The 11,336-nt window shown below is 37.3% G+C and overlaps 1 protein-coding gene across 2 annotated transcripts; it reads left to right on the top strand.

The window, feature by feature from the left end:
- The first annotated feature begins 1,077 nt into the window (after positions 1–1,077).
- Positions 1,078–10,829, top strand: pgr (progesterone receptor). Of its 2 annotated transcripts, none has more exons than XM_051870966.1 (9): positions 1,078–1,416; positions 1,657–2,562; positions 3,476–3,585; positions 4,615–4,731; positions 5,270–5,575; positions 5,765–5,909; positions 7,832–7,962; positions 8,479–8,636; positions 10,301–10,829. In XM_051870966.1, the coding sequence occupies exons 2-9, from the start codon at positions 1,781–1,783 to the stop codon at positions 10,454–10,456; spliced, it is 1,905 nt and encodes a 634-aa protein (XP_051726926.1). In that variant the 5' UTR covers positions 1,078–1,416; positions 1,657–1,780; the 3' UTR covers positions 10,457–10,829. The 2 variants fall into 2 exon arrangements, with proteins under 2 accessions (XP_051726926.1, XP_051726927.1); XM_051870967.1 differs by having other exon boundaries at positions 1,634–2,562.
- Positions 10,830–11,336: the final 507 nt, after the last annotated feature.

Below are 11,336 nucleotides of genomic sequence, written 5' to 3'. Positions count from 1 at the left end.
TGGCAGGCCTTCACTCTGTGGAGGCCTCTTTGAGGCTTTTTAGCTTGGGCAATGGCCGTAGGGAGTTATGTCACTGACAGCCTGTGACCAGGGGTTGAGTGCTTTGCTCTCTTCTCAGCAATTTTGGCATGCACTCCCCTCAGCATGGTGGCGTGGGTATTCCGTTCCCCATATGCGTTCTAGGGCGCAGTGCGAGTTCCCTTTCGAAAGGGAACGTCTGGGGTTACAACTGTAACCCTGGTTCCCTGAGAACAGGGAACGAGACACTGCGTCTCGTTGCCATGCCTCTGGGCTGCCTGCTACAGTCACTTCAGATGAATAGTGGACGACATGTTCTCTAGGTGCCCCTTATATACTGTCTGGTCGCATTAGTATGACGTCACAGGCTGTCGCCGGCCAATAGGATTGGCGTGATTCTACTTTCACTTCAGACACCTGTCACGTGAGGGCGTTTCCCCATATGCGTTCTAGGACGCAGTGTCTCGTTCCCTGTTGTCAGGGAACCAGGGTTACAGTCGTAACCCGAGACGTTTTTTGATTAAAGATTATGAGGGTGCATGAATTAAAAAAAATAATGATAGATAAATCAGATAAATCATTTATAATAAATTCTGCAATGTTCCATAAAAAATCAGAATTACATTTTGATGTCATGGTGACTAAGATTAAGGATTTGAACAAACTTTGATATGTTTGGCACTTGTCAATTATTCACTCTTTTAAGTAAATTGAAAACCAGGATGTCACAGAACATTGTTTTTATTAGTTAAACATTAAAAAAAAAAAGAATATTATGAAAATTACACTTTGAAAAGATAATTAAACTTTATTCCTGCAGCATTAGACACCTGGACTAAATAATGCTTTAGCGGAAAATCATTTGGTGAGAAAATTAGTAAATAATGCTTTGCTGTGAGGAAATGAGCTTCAAAGAGAGCTTTTAACCGGCCTTCTGGAACCAAGCACACAAGTACAGGATGTTCACATCACATCACATTAATGAGTCACCGCAAAACAAAGATGATTTACAATATAAAACCAGCCTATATTCTTAGTCTGTTTTTTCTTCTTCTTTTGAAGTTCAGACATCACAGAGAGTTTTAGTTGAATTATGAAGCAGACAGATACTTTAGTACATAGTTTTCATATTCAGTCTGGAAACAAATTGCTTGTCAAACCCACTCCATGTGTAACTTCTGCTGAGATCAATTAGAAGGACATCGTCTTTCTTCCAGTTCGTGCTGAACACATTCTCTGGAGCATGTAGCTGGAGCATGTTGGATAATATTTCAGCATTTTATTTCATTACATCATCCATGACTACCAGGTCACTACCATGATATTTCGGTGTCTTCAGCCATCACACTTTTACATGAGACTATATTTAATTTTAAGTCATTGACTTGTACTCAAAAGGTAAGAAATTAACTTTTAATTTGTTTTGATATAGACAGTCTTTACTCAAAAACTCAAATTAAAAATAAGAGGCAGCACAGTTCAAATGCATTTTGTTAGCATAGTTTAATTAAATATAGTATGATTTCTACATCAAGGCAATATCAAATAGCATATATTTTATATTACAGATATTATAAAATAAACATTATAATTAATAAAGTATATATTTTTTTAGAGTGGTTGTTGTTTCATATTTAGGAATAAGTTGCTGGGACATTTTTGTACAGCCTCTCACCACAAGGAGTAATACACAGAGACCGTTATACGCCACAGATCACAACTTCCAACCAAACAGAGAGGACGCATCTCCAGATTTCTGATTATGGAAACCAAAACTAATAGTAGAATGGACACTGTGAACACTTCTCTCGCTGATTCCACAGAGATGAGGACGGAAGTAAGTAATTTAATGGAGAAATATACGGACAAGTGTTTTGGGCACGGCAGGTTCTCCGTGCGTAATTTTGGACACGCGGAGTCTTTACTCGGCTGCGCGCCTGGAACAAGCACCGACGCTCTGGATCAACTATCTATGCTTGACTTGCCTCTCGGGACCAAAACGTATACTGATCAAATGGATGAATTTCTTAAAGTCGAAACCGGACAGTGGAGCGCAAAAGCGCTTCTGCCGAAGGAGACAGATGTTCCGGAGAGTTCGTTTATCAAAGATGAGAAAGAACAATCTCTCATTATGGAGCCACCCAACACTGATTTCGACATAAGCGCCTTGGAAAGCTGCTACGACTCTACCGAAATGAAACAGCAGTGTGGGTTTACTGAAGAGTATTCAGCTTTGCTTTCATCTCAAGCTGCCCAACAGGTAGTTGTGGACAGTTCCTCTAACTTTCAGTTGGACATGAATCAATCTACATTGGTTTTGCCACCTCCGAGAAGAGTATCACCTTCTTTAGGCAGGGGTATGCTGAATTTCGATGGAACAAGCGCAGCTCCCATGATGTACAAATCGGACATTTCTAAATGGGTTTCCCCCGCGAGCTCCCCGTTCTGGTATCAGTCCACTAATGTGAATGACGAGCACGCTGGATACTCTTCAGCAGAGGGCGTCATCCCGCGCTCACAGACGGTCTACTCGGCTTTCTCAGGGTAAGAACGATGTTGTGCGCCATTCAGAATTGAATTTAAGCAACATGACGCAGAAGTGCATTAATTAAAAGAAGTCGAAATGAAATGATGTGTGTAGATTGAATTTTATCATTAAAAAATTAATAATTGGTAACAAAAAGTTTTTCATAAAATTTTGGGTGAAATGTGTGTGTGTGTGTGTGTGTGTGTGTGTATGTGTGTATATATATATATATATATATATATATATATATATATATATATATATATTATATATTTCATTATATTTAATAAATTCATTAACTAATTTTATGGCACATGATGGAACAACATGTCCTAGAATGCTCTATTTCACCCCAAATTATTCAAAATGGAGTCTAACATGACGCACGTTTACAAGATGGAGACAGAAGATTTAAGAAGTCATTTTTTAAATGTATTATATTAAGACATGGGATGTTGCCAATTCAGTTTGAATTCCTCTTATGTATTATTCAATGGGAAATGATTAAAAAAATATGGTATCATATTTTAGTTATTCTCTAAATCAAGGGTGCTTAATTCTGCTCCTAAAAACTGCCTTCTTCTTGCACATTTTACATCACATCAGAACCAGCACATCAAGATTTTGGGATCCACTTGAAGTGAGCTGGAACCTGAGCGCATAATTTAGCACTGAATGAGCGAACCATTAAAGATTCATTAAAGATCATTAATCAGAAGGTCAAAAGTCAGAACATACTGTACAGTGGCCTATCTTAGTGGACACTTGCGGAAATGTTATTGTATTAGACAAAAACAAATCTACAGCTATTTGGAATTACATTTTGAATTATTTTAAACCATCTGGTCTAAATATATGTTTAAGCCACTGTCATTTAGGATGTGTTTTGGTTATACCATCCAGAGAACATTGTGTCTTGCTTATATTCAGGGTTCCATCTCAAAGACTGTGTGTTATATGTGGAGACGAGGCTTCGGGTTGTCACTATGGAGTTCTTACCTGTGGAAGCTGCAAGGTGTTTTTCAAGAGAGCTGTTGAGGGTGAGCAACATTGTGCTAAAACTGTTATAATTTTGTCAAAATAGTAGGTTACACTCTATTTAAAGATGACGTAGTTATAGTATACTTACTCAAATAAGTACTGAGTAATATTAATTAACTACATGTACTTACTGTAGAGTTACGGTTAGGGTTTGGTTTAGGGTTAGTTACTTGTAATTATGCATTATTTACGTTATTACTATAGTAAGTACATGTAGTAACGTGTAACTACGTCACCTTAAAATAAAGTGTTACCAAATAGTATACTGAAGACCCCATAATCTCTGCAGACTGCAGTTTCTCTTCTGTGTTGATGTATTTCGTAAATGGGAAACTTCCTAAACAGGAAGTGTAGGCGGGACATATCTAAGGGCTAGCCAATAGGCTTTAGGTATGTCACAGCCATGAGCACGATTTGTTACTTGCTAGCTGACAGCAGATGGTATCGGGAGTGGGACAATCTCATTCTTGAGAGCAATTTTAATTGAAAAATTTGATTGAATTAAGTATTTTTCCAGTAGAGAAAGACTATGTGCAAATTTTCTAAATGTTAGTTTTGGCATTTTTAAGGCATACACTAGAATATAGTAGAATGCCTGGAAGTAAACCAATGTGGACTACAAACCACAAAACAACCACACAAAAGGTTTTAGCATGTTGTTATTATTATTATTATTATTATTATTATTATTTTAATATCAGTTTTTTGTAGTGTTGTTGCAAACAGAAATTTTTATTTCATGTTTCGAAGAGCGTGAGTCAGGGTGTATACAGTGTCCCAGAAGATGGTAATTATCATTTGGACCAATGTTCACAGTGTTCTTTCTTGTTATTCTTATCTCTGAGGACAGATATGTAAGAGCCACTATGTCTGACCATGGCCATGTCACTATGCCCTGTCAGCCTTGCTTCAAACCAATTCGCTCTGTGTCTTTTTCTTTTTTCTCTCGCTGTACTCTCCAAATCATCTTCCTTAAAAAAAAAAAAAAAAAGTTCATAAGTTTAATCATTTTTTTTTCTTTTGTCTAGGTCACCATAACTACCTGTGTGCGGGACGAAATGACTGCATTGTTGATAAAATCAGGAGAAAAAATTGTCCCGCATGTCGCCTTAGAAAGTGCTACCAGGCAGGGATGATGCTTGGAGGTATTACTTTTTGTATATAAGCTTTGTATTTATATATTAAAAACATAATTTCTCAAGCTTCTTAGACTTAATGGACAGTCATTATATGTTAAAATGTTGAATATTTTCTAAAGGGCCAATCTTAAGTATAGTTGGTAACACTTTGCAATAAGGTTTCATTTGTGAACATTAGTTAATGACATTAGTTAACATGAATTAACAATGCAAAATACTTCTAAATAATTTATTAATCTTAGGTAATGCAATGTTAACTAAGCATCTACTAATACATCACTAAAATCAGAAGATGTATTTTTTAATATTAGTTAAAAAAAATCAGAAGAGTAAAGGATATCTTTGGGTAAACTATACCTTAATTTGAAGAAAAATAAATTGAAATAGTGACCGTCTTAAAGATCATTAAGCAAGACACTGGCTTCCACCCTAAAAAATCACAAGAAGTAATTAGTATTTTAATGTGCAGTAGCATATCGAAGTTCAATAAGAGCAACAAGATGATCAAGATGAACCCCCATTAAAGTGCATTTGTGTGTTTCAGGCCGTAAGATGAAGCGGTTTGCAAGTTTGAAGGTCACAGGGTTGAGTCCATCACTGATGTTTCAGGGTCCGTTAACCCTACTGGCTGATGTTCAAACTGTGTCCTCCCTGCCCGGTATACCAGCCATCCGTGAGCTGCAGCTGTCCCCGCAGATGATCAGCATTCTGGAGGGCATTGAGCCACAGGTGGTCTACTCTGGCTACGACAGCTCGCAACCAGAGCTTCCCCACCTTCTCCTCAACAGTCTCAACAGACTCTGTGAGAGGCAGCTGCTCTGGATTGTCAGATGGTCCAAGTCTCTTCCAGGTAACACCACTGCAATCAGCCTAACAAACATTTTAGGCTAAGAGAGACTAGCGTTCATGAGTCATTACCTACTGAATGACTATGAGATCAAACCAAAGCACAAACAATGGAGCTCTTCATAATCGTACAATGCTACAATGAGTTCTAAGGCTTCACTAAAGACTTTTCTTGTTCATCTGTGTTTAAAAGGTTTTCGCAATTTGCACATCAACGACCAGATGACGCTAATCCAGTACTCCTGGATGGGTTTAATGTTGTTCTCGCTGGGTTGGAGAACATTCCAGAACGTCACCCCTGATTACCTGTACTTTGCACCCGATCTTGTCTTGAGCCAGTAAGTAACATTAAAAACAATTGTTTTAAAATCTGTTCAAATGCTAAGGCCCTGATATACTTCAAGCTAAACTGAAGAATGAACTGGAGTGATGTCATTTCGAACAAAATCAGGCCAAAACAAATTTCATTTGAGAGTTCAAAGCAGCTTTGTCTGACACACCCATTTCTCAATGAACACAAAAACAATTTCCAAAATGTTGACAAGACTAAGTTTAATATAACATCTGTTTAACTTATAACATGAAAGTAAGGTTAATAATATAACTTAGATTACACATTTTTCAGTTTTACTCAAATTAGGGTGATGCAAAAATGAGTACACCCCACAACAAAAACTACTACATCTAGTACTTTGTATGGCCTCCATGATTTTTAATGACAGCACCAAGTCTTCTAGTCATGGAATTAACAAGTTGGCGACATTTTGCAACATCTATCTTTTTCCATTCTTCAAGAATGAGCTCTTTTAGAGACTGGATGCTGGATGGAGAGTGATGCTCAACTTGTCTCTTCAGAATTCCCCATAGGTGCTCGATTGGGTTCAGATCAGGAGCCACTGAATCACTTTCAGCCTGTTCTTCTTCAGAAATCCAACAGTGGCCTTAGATGTGTGTTTAGGATCATTGTCATGTTGGAAAAGTGCACGACGACCAAGGGCACAGAGTGATGGTAGCATCTTCTCTTTCAGTATAGAGCAATACATCTGTGAATTCATGATGCCATCAATGAAATGCAGCTCCACTCATGCAGCCCCACATAAGGACACTGCCACCACCATGTTTCACTGTAGGCACCATGCATCTTTCTTTGTATTCCTCACCTTTCCGACGCCATACAGTTTTGGAGCCATCAGTTCCAAAAACATTTATCTTGGTCTCATCACTCCAGAGTATAGAGTCCCAGTAGTCTTCATCTTTGTCAGCATGGGCCCTGGCAAACTCTAGGCAGACTTTTTTGTGCCTGGACTTTAGGAAAGGCTTCTTTCGTGGACAGCACCCATGCATGCCATTCATCTGCAGTGTACGCCATATTGTGTCACGGGAAATAGTCACCATAGTTTGGCTTTCTACTTCTTTAGATAACTGCAGTGAACTTGCATGCTGATTTTCTTCAACCCTTCTCATCAGAAGATGCTCCTGTCGAGGTCTTAACTTCCGTGGACGACCTGGACGTCTCTGTGAGATGGTTGCGGTTCCATCTTTTTTTTTTTTTTTTTTTTGTACCACTTTTGCCACAGTATTCTGACTGATAAGTAAAGCTTTTCTGATCTTCTTGTAGCCTTCACCTTTCTGGTGTAAAGAAATTATTTTCTTTCTCAGGTCTTGTGACATTTCTCTTCCATGTGGTGCCATTGCTGACAGCATGAAATGGGAAGGGGTTTTAACACCCTTTTATAGTCAACTGTCTGCTGAACACCTGTGTAATGAATAATTAGACTCACCTGTGGTTGAATTCTTGTTAAATTAGATATCTGTAGTCTAAAATTTAGCTTTGCTCCAGAGACTTTCAGTGGGGTGTACTCATTTTTGCATCACCCTAATTGGAGTAAAACTGAAAATTTTGTTCTCTAAGTTATATTATTAACCTTACATTCATGTTATAAGTTAAACAGATGTTTTATAAAACTTAGTCTTGTCAACATTTTGGAAATTGTTTTTGTGTTCATTGAGATATTGTTTAAAATGTTACTTTTCAAAGGGGGTGTACTCATTTACGCCGAGCACTGTAACAACATACAACATTTTCTGATGTTTATGTACCTCCTTTCACTAATAAGAGAACTATTTCATACCCTATTTGTGGAAAGTGCCTGCCAGATTTAATAGCTACATTCAGTAAACAGGTGTATATACAGTATATATGCATTAACTGACAGACATTGAAATATGCATGTACTCAGTAGAGCTCTTTAAATTTTAGGGATCAAATGAGGAGGTCTCCGATCTATGACTTGTGCTTGGCTATGCAGTTTGTTCCACAAGAATTCGCTAACTTGCAAGTGACCAAGGAAGAGTTTCTGTGCATGAAGGCTTTGATGCTCCTCAACACTGGTAATAATTCCTCTGTGTTTTCTCTGGGACCCATAGAACTCTTACTGTCTGACCCTCTACAGGTCAGATCGGTGTTCCAGAATGGAATATTAACAATCTGGACAATTTTAAACCAATGGCTTCATGCCAGTCCACATGGATAGACAGAGATATGTGTTTGGCAGACTGTGAGACCTTGAAAATCCAAACTAAGTTTCAATTCCAAGCTAACATTTTTCAAATTAGATTAACATTAATGCCAAAGAAGCTTTTTAAATTGTGCTGACTGCAACATTATTGTATTAATAGAACACTGTGAAACTGCCACAAATGCAGGCTGTCATCACTGAAGAGATTTTTTTTACCGTTTACAGAGCTGTCATTTCACTGATTTACAGTAGAAGGGACATTTTATGCATCGTGAAATAGCTTACAGAAGCTTTGATTTATTTGTGACACTAATGCTGTTGTAAATTCGAATATGACTCTTAGCAGTAGTTTATCGATTATGTTTTAACATCGATGTGTTTGTGACAGTTCCTCTGGAGGGCCTGAAGAGTCAATCGCAGTTTGACGAAATGAGACAGAGCTACATCTGTGAGTTGGTGAAAGCCATCCAGCTGAAGGAGAAAGGAGTGGTGGCCAGCTCACAGAGATTCTACCACCTGACCAAACTCATGGACGCCATGCATGAGGTACAGCAGGAGTTATAGACTTAATATACATGGGTCATTCTCAAGAAATGCTTAAGTTTCAGGACAAAAAAAAAAAAAAATCATTTGAAAAGGTAGCTGCTGAGCTTTCTCATACAATCCTATTTTCCTATTTTCCTATTTCCCAATGTGCAAATATTCTCAGGCCCAATGCTGATATTTATATGGCCAAAAAGTAAGATGAAATTCTGATAGCTTGTAATGTAAATCAATTACATTTTATAACAGAATAGCAGACTACTTACATAAATTGCATATAAATATAATTTGTCACTCTGTATCTCCCAATAACAGATAGTAATAATAATAGTAAGATGATATTTAAATGCTTAGTTTTGTGATCAAAGCTCTGTAGTTTTTATTATGGGAGGTAAAACATATAATGCAATACAATGATGACTGAGAGATGTACAATTAAAGGATTAGTTCACTTTAAAATGAAAATTACCCCATGATTTACTCACCCTCAAGCCATCCTAGGTGTATATGACTTTCTTCTTTCTGATGAACACAATCGGAGTTATATTAATAAATATCCTGATGCATCCAAGCTTTATAATGGCAGTGAACGGGACCAACGAGTATGAAGCTCAAGAAAGTGCATCCATCCAAACATCCATCCATCATAAACGTACTCCACAACGTACTTTTTGGCCATATAAACTTTAATAAAGGGGTTAATAAAGTTCTGAAGTGAAGCGATGCATTTGTGTAAGAAAAATATCTATATTTAACAAGTTATAATGTAAAGCTTCCACCAGGCCGCCTTCCGTATTCAACTTAGAAAGAAAGTGTAACGCTACGCCCTGCGCCTTCCGTATTCAATTTACGAAAAATGTTTCACAAGTTTATATGGCCAAAAAGTATGTTGTGGAGTACGTTTATGATGGATGGATGTTTATGATGGATGGATGCACTTTCTTGAGCTTCATACTCGTTGGACCTGTTCACTGCCATTATAAAGCTCGGATGCATCAGGATATTTATTAATATAACTCCGATTGTGTTCATCAGAAAGAAGAAAGTCTTATACACCTAGGATGGCTTGAGGGTGAGTAAAGCTTGGGGTAATTTTCATTTTAAAGTGAAACAATCCTTTAAAGGTCCGATAATTTATTTTTCATTTTAACAAATTATGTATGGATAGTCAAGTAAACCCACGTTTCTTCAGTCCAATAAGTGTTCATCTTGAAATATTACCAACAATAGAAAAGTAATTCTTATGCTTACTTACCTAAAAATCAGTAAAGATTTCACAGCAAAAAGACACGTGTGCCAAGTTTAGAATTACTAAAAGGCCTTTTACTTCCTAAAAAAGTATAAACTATCAATCAGATGGCAGAAGGCATGTAAAAGATTGTGTACGACAGATTTTTCAGAGCAGTTTCGATCATGTTCATAATTTAGAGGCCTTGTGTACAGTACGCTTTATAGGGTTAATCTGTTGTTTCAGAACACACAGATAACAGTGTGATGTCAGTGCGTAAAATACATCAAATAAATAGTTCATTGCACAAGCGCAATACACGATATGAAATAGGTCACTAATGAAGCGGCTTTATTCACGCCATCACTTGTTATATATCAGAATGCGCAAAACGTGATAGGGGAGTTTGAAGTGTGACGTTGACTTTATCTTTGTGTAGATTGCGAAGAAGGTCAATCTCTACTGTCTGAGCACATACATCCAGGCGGACGCCATGAAGGTGGAGTTTCCAGAGATGATGTCAGAGGTCATTGCATCACAGCTGCCAAAAGTCCTGGCGGGCATGGTCAGACCCCTCCTGTTTCACAACAAGTGAAGCCATGTGATCCAGACAGTAGGCTTGGGTCTGTGACTCCTCGTGGCTCTGGTGTACGTGTATCACATCTAGTTAAAGTAGACACACATCTTTCCATATACAATTCCTCTGCTTTTAATAGTCATAAGTTCTGATCTGATGTGTTATTTGAAAATCAACAATTTTTTCAATAGGAGAAAAACAAAACAGAAAACAATCTTTCACAGTCGAATGGTAAAGAAAGAATATACTCTGCTATATTATTAAACCTGCTATTGCATTTTACAAAACATGACAATCTTTCTGAGCATTGTTATGATAAATACACAGCATATAACTTAAGATTGTGTTCACACTTGGCAGTTTGGATAAATTAAAATGAACTCTGGTGCGATTGCTCTGTTAGTGCGGTTCATTTGAATTTTGAACACTGCCATTTGAACTCTGGTGCACACCAAAACACACTGTAAACCCTAATGCTCAAAATACTTAATTGGTTTGAGTAGGACAAACTTAAATTAAACAAAAAAGTTCAGTTAAATTAACTGTTGAGTATTTAGAACTTTCTTTTTCTTTTGAGTTCACACCACTGACATATTTCAAGTAAACTGAATTGTTTCATTGTTTTGAGTTGTATGAACTCATTTCTTTTAATTTAGACTAACTTAAGTTTAACTGAAACTGGGCTGGGATTTCTATTTCCCAGCATGCTTTGCCCATGGCACTCGAAAGGGAGAGTGAATGATAAAATTAAAATGGATAAGGGAGATTTAGTAGTGATTAATGTTTTGTTATGCTAATTTAGAAGAGTTTGTGTTAAAGGGTTAGTTCACCCAAAAATGAAAATGTCATTTATTACTCACCCTCATGTCGTTCTACACCTGTAAGACCTTCATTCATC

Source organism: Ctenopharyngodon idella, chromosome 18 (genome assembly GCF_019924925.1).
Source record: "Ctenopharyngodon idella isolate HZGC_01 chromosome 18, HZGC01, whole genome shotgun sequence".
Lineage (NCBI taxonomy): Eukaryota > Metazoa > Chordata > Actinopteri > Cypriniformes > Xenocyprididae > Ctenopharyngodon > Ctenopharyngodon idella.
Note: the sequence above shows the minus strand (reverse complement) of the source record. Positions and strands in the feature narration are given on the sequence as shown.